Source organism: Lissotriton vulgaris, chromosome 8, assembly GCF_964263255.1.
Source record: "Lissotriton vulgaris chromosome 8, aLisVul1.2, whole genome shotgun sequence".
Taxonomy (NCBI): Eukaryota; Metazoa; Chordata; class Amphibia; order Caudata; family Salamandridae; genus Lissotriton; species Lissotriton vulgaris.
The window spans coordinates 1,524,373,709-1,524,393,314 of NC_141696.1; the positions used below are offsets into that span (position 1 = coordinate 1,524,373,709).

At 43.4% G+C, this 19,606-nt stretch overlaps 1 protein-coding gene across 2 annotated transcripts in view; it reads left to right on the top strand.

The window, feature by feature from the left end:
• LOC147699082 (immunoglobulin superfamily member 3-like) overlaps positions 1-19,606 on the top strand; it is a 138,940-nt gene that overhangs the window by 64,674 nt on the left and 54,660 nt on the right. For both annotated transcript variants that reach the window (XR_015299394.1, XM_086935652.1), the window contains exons 5-6: positions 10,435-10,827; positions 15,559-15,951. Coding sequence is in view for 1 of the 2 variants with exons in the window: in XM_086935652.1 (XP_086791778.1) it covers positions 10,435-10,827; positions 15,559-15,951 (786 nt within the window). In the remaining variant the exon portion in view is untranslated. The remainder of the gene's footprint in view (positions 1-10,434; positions 10,828-15,558; positions 15,952-19,606) is intronic.

The window sequence follows — 19,606 nt, forward strand, 5'->3', positions numbered from 1 at the left end:
GTCCTAAGCACAAAATTGCTGCCCCAAACATAAATTCTAAAATGTTCCACCGCCCACACACATGCGAGCAACTCTCTCTCTATGACCGCATATCTTCGTTCAGTTTCATTAAGTGTTCTAGAAGAAAAAGCAACATTCCACTCAGTATTTCCATCTCGTTGAGACAGAAAACACCCCAGACCCTATAAACTGGCGTCAGTAGTTATAATGCACTTATGGCCCATCCTAAATGGTTTCAAGGTAGGAGCACTAATAATATCGTTTTTTATATCCTGAAAAGCCTTGTCTTGTTCATCTTTCCACTCAAAAACAACCTTCTGCCTCAACAACTTTCTTAACGGTTCCATTTTGGTTGCAAAATTTTCTACAAACTTACTGTAGTACTCGCACATACCTGAAAAAGAAAGTAGTTGTTCTCTATTTACTGGAGCTGGTGCTTTAAGAATAGCTTCTATATTAGATTTCTTAGGAACTAAACCTTCACCTGACAATGTATGTCCTAAGTATTCAACTGATTTACAAAACAGTTTACATTTATCTGCTTTTAAAGTGAGCCCACTATCCTCTAGTCTTTTGCAAACCTGATCCAAATGTGATGCATGTTCAAGTTCATTTTTAGAGAACACCAAAATGTCATCTTGGAAACACTTAACGAAAGAATCCAAGTCTCTAAATATTTGAAACATTACTCTCTGAAAAACAGAGGCCGCTGAGGCTAAACCAAATGGCATTCTTTTATATTGAAATAACCCCATAGGTGTGATGAATGCAGTATATTTTTTGGACTCCTCAGTTAACTCTATTTGATGATACGCTGATCTGAGATCAAGGGTGGTAAAAATCTGGGCACCATCAAATAGGGAAACCAGCTCATTAATGTTGGGAAGTGGATGACAGTCTATTATAATATTTGAATTCAATGCTCTTAAATCAATGCATACACGCAATTTTTGATCAGGTTTTCGCACAAGAACAATGGGAGAAACCCATTCTGATGACTCAATTGGTTCTATTATATCCTCTTTAAGAAGGTCATTCAACATCTCCTTCAATTCATCTCTCACATTAAGAGGAACACCCCTCAATTTCTGTTTAACCGGAATTGCATCATTCTTCAAAACAATTTTGTGTGAAAAATGTCTTAACTTCCCCAAATCATCACAAAACACTTTGCTGTATTTATGACTCCAAAAACTTGTGCCTTCCCTTATATCTTCTTTTCCAACATCTTCATGACTAACAGTACTTACCATGTCTTTTTCACTACATAAAGAAACCGGGTCTTTTGAACGTGGGTTGAGAATGATACCTAGCTCATATTGATCATGCCACCCTAAAACATTAACACCTTTGACCGCAATGTATAATTTAATCATGGCAGTTCTGTTTCTAAAAGTAAGGGGTACCTTTAAGAAACCCTCAATATCAATGATTGAACCATTAAAACTTTCAGCAATAATATCAGATGGTAGTAGATGTTTAAGATCGCACACATCCACAAGTCTCTCACTAAAATATTCTTTGGTAATGATCGTCCATGGCGATCCTGAATCTACCATAAGTTTAATTTCTTTACTATATACATAAAAAGAACATATAGGAGACTTCCTGTTACCTATGACCACACAACCCCTTTGTACAATAGAAACAACAAAACCTTTGTTGAGTTCTTGAGTTTGATTAACTTCTGTACTTTCACTAATACAAGACACTTTTGTGGGATCTAACTTGTTGGAAGAAGTGCGCGTCTGGTTAGAACGTCTGTCTCTACAAACATTGCTAAAATGTCCTAACCTTCCACAATTCTTACACTCTTTGTTGATAGCTGGACATCCCTGAAATGAAGCAATGTGTGACTTACTACCACACCTAAAACAAGAAAAAGAATTATTATAGTTATCTTGTCTTTTGTAAAGAAAATTATTAGCATTTCCTTTGTTCTTCCCCTGCGCAAAATAGGAACCCTTATTGTCAAATTTTGGTTTGACAACGCAAACCTCTTCTTCAGAAGTGGATTTGTTAGAGTTAGAATTTTGCTTAACGACATCCATCCATTTCTCAGACATTTCGGTGGATTTAGCTACTGCAATGGTTTCTTCCAAATTGGGATCTCCCATGCACCATAGTTTCTCCAGGATCTTTTTATTTTTAACATGGACGATGATTTGATCTCGCAACATTTCATCACACATTGTCCCAAAGTTACAATGTAGACTAAGAGATCTTAAAGCCGTAAGAAAATCATCAAAGGATTCATCCATTTTTTGCGCTCTGGTGTAGAATTGAAATCTATTTAAAGCAATGCTAGCGGTTGGCTTGAATCTTTTTTCAAGTCTGGACAATGCTTCAACGTACACATTCAAAGCATCACCTTCACCCATGCGTGAAGAGGATTGTGGCAAAGTTCTGAAAATTTCTTGGCCTTCTGAGCCAAGGCAGTGAAGTAAAATGCTTTTCTTTCTCTCAGCACCCATGCGTTCCCCGTCAATAGCCTTCATGTAATTAAAGAACTCCTCTTTCCATCTGGACCATGGCATGGGAGGGTCTTCTTTGTTTTGTAAAAATTTCGCTGGGGGATCAAACTGCATGTTTTAAACTATGTTTAAAATCCAGTGAAGAAAAAAAATAGTAATAACTCACAAATCAATGAAGAATAAAACAAAGTAATTATGGTGCAAAATAACAAAATAGTATATATAATGCTAAAATCTGACTTTGTCTAGGTATAAAGGCTTGGTTTCATAAAAGTGACAAAAACAAAATTCCTTCGTTTTAAGTATAAAGTTACCGTGTGAAAACTTCAGTCAGAAAGCAGAAATCCAATGAACAGCAAACTTCTGTGTCCTTCCATTGTGTTTTAATGCGCTTCCGTGTAGTCAAATTTTGTTGTAAAATATCAAGTACAACAGCGTAATGAAAGCGCACTGCTTCCGTGTTATTTGTGTGTTGCCAAGCAACAAGGCGCACTGCTTCCGTGTTATTTGTGTGTTTCCAAGCAACCAAATGAACGAGACACGGCAGCTGCTTCCGTATTGTTTGGTGGTTGCCTAGTAACAACGTCTTCGTTGTGACGCGTGTATTAGATCAGACGCACAGAAATCAGCGTCGTCATCGGACTGTTACTAAGGCAGCAGCGCGAGTAAAGAAAACTCCAGTTCCTCACGCGTCCAAACACACGGGGAATTTAAAGAATGCAGAGGCTTCGTTGCACTTAAAAATGAAGAGCTAAGCTTGACACAGGTACGATAAAAGCAATTAAATAAATAAAAATAAAAGTGTCCATGAAGGTTTCACAGGAACAATTCACAGAAGTTAAAATGGGTGTGAAATAATCCAAACAAAGTGTCTTTGACATCAAAGCGCTGGCAAGTTGAATAAAACGATATAGAAAAAAAATTGTAGAAGATGCCAGAATAGATGGTAATAATCACTCCAGGAATAATGTAAATAAAACAGTACCTTAAGATGTGAACAATCTTTAGAAGTTTCAGGAAATGAAAAATGCTTGTAAAATTCCAATGGGTTCAAATATACTCCGCTCCTGTGCTGGGAAAAGGCAGGAGTAATAGGTCCTCGTCGCCAAATTTGTAAGAATCCAATCCAGAAGTCTTTTAAAGGTTTATTAGATAAACAACAGAAGAACAGCACAGCATAAGTCCTGACTGGATGGCAGCAGGATACAACTGCCTTACTATCACAGAATGCTACATTAACAAAGCTCTGTTTGGAACACAGAGCCAGTTACAGAAGATAACAAGTCTCATGCCTTAAAGTGGTATATACAATACATGTAAATGATGTGCATGCGCTATGTACAAGATGTAACAGTACCACTGACCCAAATGCAACTGACACCTCGGCAGTGTACCCAGAGACCACTTGGCTCTCGCATCAGATGAGTAGATGGATTTAATACCCTCTACGCTAATACGGGTACCACTGACCCAAAGACAACTTCCCTCTCTGGAGTGTACCCAACGACCACTTGGCTCTCACCTTCAGATGAGTAGATGGATTTAAGACCCTCTAAGCTAATACGGGTACCACTGACCCAAAGACAACTGACACCTCCGCAGTGTACCCAACGACCACTTGGCTCTCCCCTTCAGATGCGTCTTTGAGTATAAGACCCTCTACGCTAATACAGGTACCACTGACCCAAAGACAACTTCCCTCTCCGCAGTGTACCTAGAGACCACTTGGCTCTCACCTTCAGATGAGTAGATGGATTTAAGACCCTCTAAGCTAATACGGGTACCACTGACCCAAAGACAACTGACACCTCCGCAGTGTACCCAACGACCACTTGGCTCTCCCCTTCAGATGCGTCTTTGAGTATAAGACCCTCTACACTAATATGGGTACCACTGACCCAAAGACAACTTCCCCCTACGCAGTGTATCCAACGACCACTTGGCTCTCGCATCAGATGAGTAGATGGATTTAAGACCCTCTACACTAATATGGGTACCCCTGACCCAAAGACAACTTCCCCCTACGCAGGGTATCCAGCGACCACTTGGCTCTGGCATCAGATGAGTAGATGGATTTAAGACCCTCTACGCTAATACGGGTACCACTGACCCAAAGACAACTTCCCTCTCCGCAGTGTATCCAACGACCACTTGGCTCTACCTTCAGATGAGTCTTTGAGTATAAGACCCTCTACACTAATATGGGTACCACTGACCCAAAGACAACTTCCCCCTACGCAGTGTATCCAACGACCACTTGGCTCTCGCATCAGATGAGTAGATGGATTTAAGACCCTCTACACTAATATGGGTACCACTGACCCAAAGACAACTTCCCCCTGCGCAGTGTATCCAACGACCACTTGGCTCTCGCATCAGATGAGTAGATGGATTTAAGACCCTCTACGCTAATACGGGTACCACTGACCCAAAGACAACTTCCCTCTCCGCAGTGTATCCAACTACCACTTGGCTCTACCTTCAGATGAGTCTTTGAGTATAAGACCCTCTACACTAATACGGGTACCACTGACCCAAAGACAACTGACACCTCCGCAGTGTACCCAACGACCACTTGGCTCTCCCCTTCAGATGCGTCTTTGAGTATAAGCCCCTCTACACTAATATGGGTACCACTGACCCAAAGACAACTTCCCCCTACGCAGTGTATCCAACGACCACTTGGCTCTCGCATCAGATGAGTAGATGGATTTAAGACCCTCTACGCTAATACTGGTACCACTGACCCAAAGACAACTTCCCCCTACGCAGTGTACCCAACGACCACTTGGCTCTACCTTCAGATGAGTCTATGGGTTTCAGACCCTCTACGCTAATATGGGTACCACTGACCCAAAGACAACTGACACTTTCATATTGTACTCAAGGACCAATTGGCTCTCGCCTTCATATAGGACTATGATGGTTTACAATGTGCCATGGTGTGTATCCCAAACTTTGATTGGCAGTTGACAAGTGGTGAGATTTCGTGGATCATAGTGGTGCAGAAGGCACTTCTTTACCCTGGTATCCCAGTACCCAAGCACTAGCCATGAAGAGGTCACATTCGATGAATAACGGAAGGTCTCAACATTAACCGATTGCATCTTTGTCCAGATACCAATGATATATCCCTCTGAAATTCAAGAATAGGGTCAGATAAGGCGTCTCTTTTGTGTGTGTGTATAGACCAGACATATTTTTGTGTTTATTTGGCATGGGATAGGCTTATCCACTAGAATTGATGCACAGCAACAGGACCTCGATGGGAAGGTCATATATAGTTCAGGTGGCAACCAGTGTCATCTTAAGGATTGTGGGGGCTCTGAGTAATACATAATTTAGAACAACTTTATATTTTTATTTTCTGCGAATTAAGGTCATGATTCCAAGCAATATTGGCTAATATGTTAGAGGCAAAGATAGAGAGGAAGACAGTTGATATAGACAAAAAAGACAAAAAAGCCCCCTTTGCCAGGGGGTCCTTGGAATGAGGAGGCCCTGGGCCCACTGTGCCAATGCCTTAAAACTTCTCTGGTGGCGAGGGATGCATTGTATTTCTTAGTTGGTGCATGGTAGGTATTGATTGAGGGACAAACTACCCATAGTCCAACAAATTAAATGAAGCACTTTATGTAACTTGGAATATGTACATATGCATGAAATTTCGTTAGGGGGTAAAGAGAGGACCTGGTAATGTAAAAGCTGGTAAGTGTTAGGTGTAGACAGTTCCCATCATAAGTTTGGAAGCTGGAAGAGAAGAGGGGAACTAGCTCTGGTTTCCTGGCTTGTGAGTAAACTGCAGACATCTGGTATGTATTCATGCATTCATGCTTTGAAATGACCAATGTCCAGGTGTTGGGACTGTGATATGAACTGGGACTGACTCAGATGTTCCAATATTTAGCATGTGAATACTGCCACTGTCAGCTGTAGTGTCGATTTAATATCACCGTAGGATGTACTCAAGTGTCAGAGGTCACGAAGCTGCACTGGTGCAGGGCAGTTCTGGAGTAGGAATAATAATAATACATTTATTGCTTAGTTAATGAAAAACGTTGCATTGAAAGTAAAATCACATTACAATTTGGTCATAATCAAACTGCTGAAAGTTTCAATAAAAAGCAGAAAAATAAAACACCCTCTTAGGAGATGCACACACTCATTATGAGAGCTGCACCCCAGTAGTGCTTCCAGCTGGACAGTCAGTATTTCATAACAGTAAAAAAATAGTATAAATAAATTAAGCATGTCATTTTTTTTAAGTTACTACATAATAAATAAAAATAAACATATTGTTACGGTGAGCATTTTTAAAATTCTTCTTTGAACATTAATATTTCTAAATGAAATTAATATATATAAATATACATACATGAATATATGTACATTAACTATTTAATTTGATAAGTAACCATGCTGTAACATTTCATTTTCTTAGCTCTAGATTAAAAATGAATACTTACAATTGATTTACATTTATAGTTTACATTAAAAAATGTTTCAAATAGTTTTAAAAATATACTAGACTCTAATAATCCTCCCTGTGCTTTCCTGTAGTGGTATTTCCACCTGCACGTGCAAAGTTACTCGCAGTAACGTAATACTTATAAGTTCTGTTGTTGGAGGCTCCAGTCCCTTGATTTGAGTTTTGGAGATCTGGAACTACACCCATGTGTAAATGCACACTCGGAAATAGCAATAAAGTGCAGAGTTACACTCGGAAGCAGTGAATAGAAAAAAAGGATAGAGTCACAACCTGAAGTAGTGAAAAGCAATAAAGGATAGAGTCACAACCTGAAGTAGTGAATAGCAATAAAGCATTGTGTTACACTCGGAAGAAGTGAATGGTAATATAGTGTAGAGTTTCAGTCAGAAGTAGTGAATAGCAATAAAGTGTCAAGTAACTCCTAGGAGTAACAGTAAATATACATGTCCATATTCACATTTGTGAACAGGCAACCTTTACTCCAAGTGAGGTGCAGGAAACCTACACACTAGATGGTGACTATCCGCTCTACTCTTCACACATTGTCCGGAACAATAAGTTATAAACTCTGAGCTCGACTTTGTCATATAATAAATTTTATTGGTGACATATAAAAGTCTTACTTGTGAGAATTATCACCAACTAAAGACCAGCCATATGTAGGGCAAATACCGCTGGGTAAATGTGGAGTGAACGTGTCGGTGACATACTCTGCCCATTGCCTTGCCACAGTAACCGATGAATATTGATTATAGGTTCCCATTTAATCCATACATACTTCATATCTGAAGATTAACTCAAGGACATTATTAAGACCTACCTAATGCACTGGAGCAAAACTGACATTTTGTGCATTGACAGTGCACGTGCATTTGCTGACTGATGCAAAATGACAATTTACACCATTATGTCCTTGCAAACAGCGTGTGAAGTCGGCAATATAGGACTTCAACATGTTTTGTTTCTTAACTTCACCAACAATCATGAAAAAAGGCAAGCTTTTAGGGAGAACCAGAATTACAATGCCTGCTTCTTGTAGGTAATTCTTGTACAATAACTGCAAATAAAATCTTCCCCAAAATCTTTTCCAGGCAGGAAATTACATTTCCGCCAGCAAAATTATGCTGGTGTAAATATATAGTTTTACACACCCTTAGTAAACATATGGTGAAAAGTTGCCAGTCCTACATTTTTTTATATTTATAATGCAGTATTTTAAGATTTCGTTTCAAAGGGAATCTTTTGGACTTCAAATAGATTTCTCTGTTTCATTACACCCAACAATACCAGATATGTCAATAAAATATTGGAAGCTGGAACTAGTAACAGTGTCCTAGGGAGGGGGTGCAGGGACTGGGGTGTGAGAATTAAAAAGCTGTCATATACATCTCTTTGTCCGAATGCAAGGATACCTTTTGGGCTGTGCATGGTATTGCAAAGAGGGTCACTCACAGCACTCCCCCCTCATGCTGTTCCTCACAAACGTCATCAAGAAGGGTCTATGGATACATTTGCGAATGAACAGTGTAAACAAATTGGCAAATTATCAACATATAACAAGGGAGAAAAAGTAAGGAGGACACCAAACTAGGTAAATAAAAAAGTAGGTTACATTTAATATATTAACAAATATTCATGGTTAAAAACAAGTAATAAAAATACATGAGGAGAACCTATTGTATAAACAACAAAGATACTCAAAACACAATATACTTCATAAAAAATACTTATAGCATAACAGGTAATAGTGGCAGACAATTTATATTATTCGACGCGCGTTTCGGCGTTTTTCGGAACGCCTTCTTCAGGAGCCACAGTAATATCTGAAAAACATATTGAATATATATAAAAAAAGGGGGCAAATAATTTTATTTACAACAGAAGAACCAATACATTTCAAGTCTATATGTAAAAAATTACAGAATCACTACGGTGTCACAATCACAAAATCACAATAACTCCCTACTTATACAGCAGGACGGTATATTGCTGTATAAGGAACAAACTAACACAATTATATTTTGAGCAGTGGTAAATATGAAGGAGAAAACTATGGATGTATTAGGACATATAATGACCAGGCATATGTATGTGGCACAGGTATTCACACGCATCTAATAATTTCAACGTGGCTATTACGCCTGGGGAATCATATTACAGTCTATATTTAAGGGCTCTGATGTTTGAGGAAGAGAGCTCAGAAGTGAGTGCTTAAATGATAAATTAGGGTGGACAATACAAATACAGGGGTCACCAGTACAAGTATTACGGCTCACTTTAACATCAGAGCCCTTAAATATAGACTCTAATATGATTCCCCAGGCGTAATAGCCACGTTGAAATTATTAGATGCGTGTGAATACCTGTGCCACATACATATGCCTGGTCATTATATGTCCTAATACATCCATAGTTTTCTCCTTCATATTTACCACTGCTCAAAATATAATTGTGTTAGTTTGTTCCTTATACAGCAATATACCGTCCTGCTGTATAAGTAGGGAGTTATTGTGATTGTGACACCGTAGTGATTCTGTAATTTTTTACATATAGACTTGAAATGAATTGGTTCTTCTGTTGTAAATAAAAATATTTGCCCCCTTTTTTTATATATATTCAATATGTTTTTCAGATATTACTGTGGCTCCTGAAGAAGGCGTCCCGAAAAACGCCGAAACGCGCGTCGAATAATATAAATTGTCTGCCACTATTACCTGTTATGCTATATGTATTTTTTATGAAGTATATTGTGTTTTGAGTATCTTTGTTGTTTATACAATAGGTTCTCCTCATGTATTTTTATTACTTGTTTTTAACCATGAATATTTGTTAATATATTAAATGTAACCTACTTTTTTATTTACCTAGTTTGGTGTCCTCCTTACTTTTTCTCCCTTGTTATATGTTGATAATTTGCCAATTTGTTTACACTGTTTATTTCCCTGTACTCTGAATTAAATTTCTGAACAGGGGGTCCTTGTTATTTACATTATACATTTGCGAATGAGAAATGGTTATCACCGAGGAGCAGAGAGAACACATTTTGCTGGTGGCTTGAAAGAGTAAAACTGAGCTGCAGATAATGATTCCTTTGGAGTGCCTGATTCACAAAGATTAACTTATACTTTTGTGTAAGTTTACGATGTTTTGCAATTCACAAAGAAATGTTACGAGTAGTATATTTATGACTGTAGTCTCCACACTCTTAGCGGAGACTTCACACATAAAAAGTTAGGCTGTCCAAAAGATGCTACTCATAAAATTGCTTAGTTAATTGTAAAACTTTGTAAACGTATGTAAAAGTGTAACTTTACCTTTGTGAACCAGGCCATACATTGTAAGGCTCTATTGCCCACAGGGATATGATTATTCCAGGTATCAGCCACCTCATTGAAAAACTCTCTACTTAAGGAGTTTTCTCGTAATACCATGAATGTTGTCAATAAACTTTCCATTTTACTTTTGGTACAGAAAACAACTTGGAAGTATCCATCAGAAGCAACAAGTCGCTTGTAATGGAAGGCCAATCCGTTGTGTTTCTCTGCACCGCAAGTGGGACCACCAACCCTCTGTCTGTTACTTGGTACCGCATCCGAGAACAGGAACACACAAAGCAGATAGCACGACTGGAGCGGGACGGCTCGCTGAGGGTGGGACCCTCCTACCAGGGGCGTTGGACCCATGGGACCCTCAGGCTGGAGAAGACGGGGCCCACCTCGTTCGAGCTGGAACTGGACCATGCACTGATGAATGACAGCGGACTCTACGGGTGCCAAGTGAAGGAGTGGTCACAAGCAGCCGATGGCAAGTGGGGCGCACTGGACGAGAAGCACCAGGAAACATCTCTCAATGTCACATGGCTAGGTATGTGAGAATGGTTGCCAACATGGCGCCATTTTGTTTCCATAAAGCCAACTGGGTTGCAATGATGTCTGATTGTGAGGAACCGAGAAAGAGAGGTCTTTGCAGATGGAGACACTAATGTAGGAAGAGGAGGGGGTTCCTCTGAGGGTCCCAGGTGACATCTACAATGGTCATCTTTGCCCTTTGCCCCTGCTTCTAGTGATCTTGGCATGATGGTGGGAGTGGCACAGCTGCTGGGCAGTCTGTACACATTCTGGGGTTGGTAATTGGTTGAGTGTGTAAATGATTGTATCTAGTTATAGTGTGTGGATGAAAGTGCAATGTTGATGATAACGATCAGTTCACAAACTGAGGAAATGAAGAGTAAAGGGTCAAGGAAGAGGAAAGGGGGAATACAGAAAGAAGAAAGGAAAGATCAAACATTCAGACTAGGGACCTGGGGAGAAAAAATGGCAGAACGAGTAAGAATGAGCTCAGAGATAATGTAAATGTTGTATTACTTGTATAGCGCCCGAATCACCCCACATGGGGTCTCTCTGGCGCTTGTACGCATACCGCTGTGGAACCCATCCTGGCTTTTTCTCTGTGCGGCGTCCACTCCTAGGCACCCCCAAGGTGCAGCCAGGCATCCTTAGCGTTGTGGGGGCCGTTGTGGAGATTAAGCAAGCTATTGCCCAGAGTTGCAGAGTTGGACTCCATGATTGGAATAGGCACCGAGGCGAGAATTATCAGCCCAAGACCCGCCGAGGCGGGAATTGAACCCTGGTTTCGGGCTAGACCTCTGCATCAGGGTCTGATGTTCTAACCATTGAGCCACACTGCCCCTCTGGGTGTATGTTTTAAAGAAATGCACAGACAGCTGTGCTATCAAGCCTAATCTAAAACCAGGGAAGATTGCCCCCCAGTAACTTTCATTGTATTCACTTCATGAACTAATCGTGTGCCTTTTGCCTGAGCAGAATCGGCCAAATAAGGCGTAATAAAACCTGTTATCAATAATCCTATAGAAATAATGTAATGGTCCGCAGGCATCATCTCTAAAGCTTGACCGAAGGCCAAACGGTGTGCTCTTTTAATTCTGCAGGAGGTGGGTGCCTTATATATAGGTATGTGATGAGCCCACGGCAGCAGGCGTGGTTGGGGTCAAGTCAGCAGGTGGATCAGGCTTCAGGTTATCAAGCTGCGTCCTGCTGGAGGTCTCTTGTTATAACTTCAAGATCTTCTCCCGCTGTTTATTCCAGAGTCTGGCATAGAGTAGGGCTTCCCAACCTGGGGTGCCCGCACCCCCAGTGGGTGCGAGATAGCATTTAAGGGGGTGCGACAAAGAGGGAAAGCATGTACTGTATGCATAATAGGAATCTAGCGAGACTTTTGTAGGGGGTGTGAACATTAATCAAACATTTCCTAGGGTTGCGGTGCATAGGGTAGTTTGGGAACCCCTGGCATAGAGCCTTGTTAATAGTTGTGGAAACATAGAAATAGGTCACTATGGATTGTTTTCATTATACCCCTTACTCTTCTTCGAGTGAGAAGCAAATAGACGTGTGACACATTCAGGAGTTCGCTTCGTTAATCGCGAGGGGCGCCATTACTTCAGACGCGGCTCACCTGAGCTAGTTCACCTTGCGTTGTTTTGTGAGAAGTGTAAGGGTTGGCACAACACGCGGTAGGTGGCCTGAGTGTTGGCTGTCCACCTTTGGAACGGCTAGGGTTCTGAATACTTGTCTTTGCTTCCCTGCTGGCTGGTGTTGTGGCGGGGCATGTACTTTGACCCCATGGTGGACAGCAGATGTGATGGAGGACTCCTTGTCTCATGCTTCTAAGCAGGACCAATGCAGAGAGGGCCACCCTCAACATGGAGGCCTCCATCAGCTTTGAATAATGTGAACCGGGGTTCAGGTCACTTTATCACTTCCCCTAAACTCTATCATAGACCTTCGCTGTGTCCAAGACCACGCAGCCCCACAACTCCCGCGAGCCTGAGTCCGCACCATCACGAGACCCTCTAATGTTGGCCAAGAGTTTGCTCCTTAAGTTTCTGTTATGACCAATGTTAATAGCATGTAAAGTCACCTGTGGAGTGGACTGTAAAGGAGGAAGCTTGACACACACTGTGCAACAGTTAATGGGATTGTTAATGGGATTTTATAGCGCGCCTAATCCCCTGCAGGCCTCTAAGCGCCAGGATTGATGGTAGTAAACAATAACTTAGCAAGATGGAAGCTGGATTATGCTGTGCTCATGCTTTTTCTGAACAGGAATGTTTTTAGGCTCTTCCTGAATCGTAGTAGGTTCCCTTCCCGACGCAGTGCCTCCGGCAACCTGTTCCATAGCTGAGGGACTAGCACTGAGAAGGCTCTCCCTCCCTTGGTCACTAGCCTGTAGCGGGGGCAGACCAATAGTTGGGAGTCTGAGGATCGAAGTGTTCTCGTAGGGCAGTAAAGTTGCAGACGATCTTTGATGTAAATTGGGGCTTTTCCATAGATTGCCCTATGGGCCGTGCATAAGTTCTTAAATTCCACTCTCTCTTTAATGGGGAGCCAGTGCAAGCTTTGTAGTAGGGGAGTAGCTTTAGATCTCCTCGGTAATCTGAAAATCAACCGGGCAGCGTCATTCATTATGACCTGGAGTCTACTGGTCAGAGTTTTCGGTAAGCCAAGGTACAGGGCATTCCCGTAATCAATTCTGGAGATGATGGTGGCCGCTACTATTGATCGCATCATGGATTGTGAGAGGACAGGAGTTAACTTCCGCAGTTGCCTAATGATGTTTGTGCAACTTCCCACAACCACAGAGATCTGAGGGGCCATTGACAGATCATCATCCAGTTTGATCCCCAAGCTCTTTACAGATGAGCTTGGTTTTGGAGCCGGACCCAGCTCTGTAGGCCAATAGAGATCACACCAAGGTGAGGCAGTAGATGGAATCACTGATGGAATCACTGATCAGTGATGACTTGGGAGGCCTAGAATGCTTAGTGCACCATTCCTGCCAGAACAAGAGAGCTAAACATACTAGTCTCAAAAATTACAAGTCAAAATAGTCCATCTGTGTCAAGGGGGTTTGAGTGCATTGAAGGTGAGAGGGTCTGGTGGCTCAGTGGGCTAATACAACTATTGCAGGGGCCTGTGTTCAACCTCATGGTCACAGGTGCAAACCCTGATGGGTTCACTCAGCCTTTCATCCATCTGAGGTCGATAAAATGAGTGTCATTTGAGTTAGGTAACATTAAACATCCATTATTCAGCACCAAGATACCTTCGTGTGAACGTGCGCTTTACCAATACACCTGTTATGCTATGTTAGGGTAAGGTATCCTCAGAGGCTGGAAGGAGGCAGTTGCTGCCCCTGCTTCAGCCTTTGTTACCCCACGCACAGCCCAGCCCAGCCCAGCCCTTGCTATCTCTAGGTCCAGGGACCACAGGGGCAGAAAGACCAAAGTCCGGAGGGCTCTAAACACCGGTTTTACTATCTGCACTTTTCACTTACTGCCTTACCTTAACATCTGAGATGAAATAGGAGGCTATTGAGGGACTGAGAGTGGCAAGTGGTCTACTCAGTGATGTCATCAGTAGTCAAAGGGAGTATGATGTCACTTCCGTGTCATGAATGGACATCCATGTTCTTGGTTTCTCCCCAGTGATGTCATCGTTGGTCAAAGGGAGTATGATGTCACTTCCGTGTCATGAATGGACATCCATGTTCTTGGTTTCTCCCCAGTGATTTCATCGTTGGTCAAAGGGATTATGATGTGACTTCCGTGTAATGAATGGACATCCATGCTCTGGGTGTCTGCCCAGTGATGTCATCAATGGTCAAAGGGAGTATGATGTCACTTCCGTGTGATGAATGGACATCCATGCTCTGGGTGTCTCCCCAGTGATGTCATCGTTGGTCAAAGAGAGTATGATGTCACTTCCGTGTCATCAATGGACATCCATGCTCTGGGTGTCCCCCAGTGATGTCATCGTTGGTCAAAGAGAGTATGATGTCACTTCCGTGTAATGAACGGACATCCATGCTCTGGGTGTCTGCCCAGTGATGTCATCAGTGGTCAAAGGGAGTATGATGTCACTTCCGCGTCATCAATGGATATCCATGCTCTGGGTGTCTCCTCAGTGATGTCATCAGTGGTCAAAGGGAGTATGATGTCACTTCCGTGTAATGAATGGACATCCATGCTCTGGGTGTCTGCCCAGTGATGTCATCAGTGGTCAAAGGGAGTATGATGTCACTTCCGCGTCATCAATGGATATCCATGCTCTGGGTGTCTCCCTTTGTCGTTGACGTGTGCAGTGTGACCTCATGACCCATCTCCTCACCAAGGGTGAATTCGCTCACTGTGGGTAAAGGGAGTATCTCCTGCAATCATTAATCTATGAACTGTGCTCTATTTTGCCTTTCATTCATTAAAAACAAAGTATATATGAAGGTAAAGCGAGGCCGCCTGGATTGTGCTAGGGTTTGAGAGCAGAGTGGAAGGATCCAAGTGTTCCTTTAAGCGGTCATGGCGGAGGGCAGGTGCAAGGTTTCATAGCGCGGGAGGTTATTGGGCTGCACAGGTTCTTATCATTGCTTTAGGGGGAGGGGTAGATTAGTATTGCCCCTGTTTCTTTCTCTGTTGTTAAGTTTGCTGTGTACATGCGTTGCATATTTTTGCAGTCAATGTGCTAGATATTCCTGGCAGACCTCATTGCTTTCAGTGTGTAAGTATGTTTTCTATTTCTACAGGTACTGGCCTGGGGGTGACCTTACAAAGCCGCACGCACACTGTCCAGCTTGGAGACACCATTGTCCTCATGTGTATGATCTCTGCGCCTGTAGAGGCCCCCGTGTCCATCACCTGGCAGGTGCTGCCCCCTGGCGCCACGGATGACTCCTTCCGCCCCCTGGTTCGGGTCATACACGGTGGTGGCGTGGAGTGGATGGGTCAGTACTTCCAGGACAAGGGTGTGGTCACCGGGACAGCCACATCCTCTAAGCTGACCCTACGGAGGGTGAGCTGGAAGGATGCCACAAGCTACAGGTGCAAGGTGGAGGCGCTGAGGAGGAGTCCAGAGAATACATGGGTCGCTGCAGCGATGACCAGATCCAACCGCCTGACCATAGAAGTGACCCTAAAGAGTAAGGAACCAGACCGAAGGGTTTCGGTTATATAGGGGACTGGGAGCTGGTGGCCCCGGGATGGGGGGAATTTGTGTAACATAGAGAACTTGTGGGCATCTCTCACTCAGATCAGGGTCACACTAATGTAAGGTTTACAAGGGACGGTGAGCATCTCTCACTCAGATCAGAGGCACATTAATGTCTGGTTTACAAGGGACGGTGAGCATCTCTCACTCAGATCAGAGGCACATTAATGTCTGGTTTACAAGAAACGGTGCACAACTCTCACTCAGATCAGGGTCACACTAATGTCTGGTTTACAAGGGACGGTGAGTATCTCTCACTCAGATCAGGGTCACACTAATGTAAGGTTTACAAGGGACGGTGAGCATCTCTCACTCAGATCAGAGGCACATTAATGTCTGGTTTACATGGGACGGTGAGCATTTCTCACTCAGATCAGGGTCACACTAATGTCTGGTTTACAAGGGACGGTGAGCATCTCCCACTCAGATCAGGGTCACACTAATGTCTGGTTTACAAGGGACGGTAAGCATCTCTCACTCAGATCAGGGTCACATTAATGTCTGGTTTACTTGGGATGGTGAGCATCTCTCACTCAGATCAGGGGCACATTAATGTCTGGTTTACATGGGACAGTGAGCATCTCTCACTCAGATCAGGGTGCACATTAATGTCTGGTTTACATGGGACGGTGAGCATCTCTCACTCAGATCAGAGGCACATTAGTGTCTGGTTTACAGGGGGCAGTGGGCATCTCTCACTCAGATCAGGGTCACACTAATGTCTGGTTTACAAGGGACGGTGAGCATCTCTCACTCAGATCAGGGTCACACTAATGTCTGGTTTACAAGGGACGGTAAGCATCTCTCACTCAGATCAGGGTCACATTAATGTCTGGTTTACTTGGGATAGTGAGCATCTCTCACTCAGATCAGGGGCACATTAATGTCTGGTTTACATGGGACAGTGAGCATCTCTCACTCAGATCAGGGTGCACATTAATGTCTGGTTTACATGGGACGGTGAGCATCTCTCACTCAGATCAGGGTCACATTAATGTCTGGTTTACTTGGGACTGTGAGCATCTCTCACTCAGATCAGGGTCACATTAATGTCTGGTTTACATGGGACGGTGAGCATCTCTCACTCAGATCAGGGTGCACATTAATGTCTGGTTTACATGGGACGGTGAGCATCTCTCACTCAGATCAGAGGCACATTAATGTCTGGTTTACAAGGGACGGTGAGCATCTCTTACTCAGATCAGAGGCACATTAATGCCTGGTTTACAAGGGACGGTGAGCATCTCTCACTCAGATCAGAGGCACATTAATGTCTGGTTTAGAAGGGACGGTGTGCATCTCTCACTCAGATCAGAGGCACATTGATGTCTGGTTTACAAGGGACGGTGCGCATCTCTCACTCAGATCAGAGGGACATTAATGTCTGGTTTACATGGGACGGTGAGCATCTCTCACTCAGATCAGGGTCACACTAATGTCTGGTTTACAAGGGACAGTGAGCATCTCTCACTCAGATCAGAGGCACATTAGTGTCTGGTTTACAGGGGGCAGTGGGAATCTCTCACTCAGATCAGGGTCACACTAATGTCTGGTGTACATGGGACGGTGAGCATCTCTCACTCAGATCAGGGTCACACTAATGTCTCGTTTACAAGGGACGGTGAGCATCTCTCACTCAGATCAGGGTCACACTAATGTCTGGTTTACATGGGACGGTGAGCATCTCTCACTCAGATCAGGGTCACACTAATGTCTGGTTTACAAGGGACGGTGAGCATCTCTCACTCAGATCAGGGTCACACTAATGTCTGGTTTACAAGGGACAGTGAGCATCTCTCACTCAGATCAGAGGCACATTAGTGTCTGGTTTACAGGGGGCAGTGGGCATCTCTCACTCAGATCAGGGTCAAACTAATGTCTGGTTTACAAGGGACGGTGAGCATCTCTCACTCAGATCAGGGTCACATTAATGTCTGGTTTACAAGGGACGGTGAGCATCTCTCACTCAGATCAGGGTCACATTAATGTCTGGTTTACAAGGGACGGTGAGCATCTCTCACTTAGATCAGGGTCACATTAATGTCTGGTTTACAAGGGACGGTGAGCATCTCTCACTCAGATCAGGGTCACACTAATGTCTGGTTTACAAGGGACGGTGAGCATCTCTCACTCAGATCAGAGGCACATTAATGTCTGGTTTACATGGGACGGTGAGCATCTCTCACTCAGATCAGGGTCACACTAATGTCTGGTTTACAAGGGACAGTGAGCATCTCTCACTCAGATCAGGGTCACACTAATGTCTTGTTTACAAGGGACGGTGAGCATCTCTCACTCAGATCAGGGTCACACTAATGTCTGGTTTACAAGGGACGGCGAGCATCTCTCACTCAGATCAGGGTCACATTAATGTCTGGTTTACAAGGGACGGTGAGCATCTCTCACTCAGATCAGGGTCACACTAATGTCTGGTTTACAAGGGACAGTGAGCATCTCTCACTCAGATCAGGGTCACACTAATGTAAGGTTTACAAGGGACGGTGAGCATCTCTCACTCAGATCAGCGTCACACTAATGTCTGGTTTACAAGGGACGGTGAGCATCTCTCACTCAGAACAGGGTCACACTAATGTCTGGTTTACAAGGGACGGTGAGCATCTCTCACTCAGATCAGGGTCACATTAATGTCTGGTTTACAAGGGATGGTAATCATCTCTCACTCAGATCAGGGTCACACTAATTTCTGGTTTACATGGGGTGGTGAGCATCTCTCACTCAGATCAGAGGCACATTAATGTCTGGTTTACAAGGGACGGTGAGCATCTCTCACTTAGATCAGGGTCACACTAATGTCTGGTTTACAAGGGACGGTGAGCTTCTCTCACTCAGATCAGGGTCACACTAATGTCTGGTTTACAAGGGACGGTGAGCTTCTCTCACTCAGATCAGTGCACACATTAATGTCTAGTTTACAGGGGACAGTGAGCATTTCTCACTCAGATCAGAGGCACACTAATGTCTGGTTTACAGGGGGCAGTGGGCATCTCTCACTCTGATCAGTGCACACATTAATGTCTGGTTTACAGGGGGCGGTGGGCATCTCTCACTCTGATCAGGGTCACATTAATGTCTGGTTCACAGGGGACTGGTGGGCGACTCTCACTCAGACCAGTGTGCACATTAATGTCTGGTTTACAAGGGACGTGAGCTTCACTCACTCAGATCAGGGTCACACTAATGTCTGGTTTACAAGGGACGGTGAGCTTCTCTCACTCAGATCAGGGTCACATTAATGTCTGGTTTACAAGGGACGGTGAGCTTCTCTCACTCAGATCAGTGCACACATTAATGTCTAGTTTACAGGGGACAGTGAGCATTTCTCACTCAGATCAGAGGCACACTAATGTCTGGTTTACAAGGGGGCAGTGGGCATCTCTCACTCTGATCAGTGCACACAATAATGTCTGGTTTACAGGGGGCGGTGGGCATCTCTCACTCTGATCAGGGTCACATTAATGTCTGGTTCACAGGGGACTGGTGGGCGACTCTCACTCAGACCAGTGTGCACATTAATGTCTGGTTTACAGGGGGCAGTGGGCATCTCTCACTCAGCTCAGGGCACACAA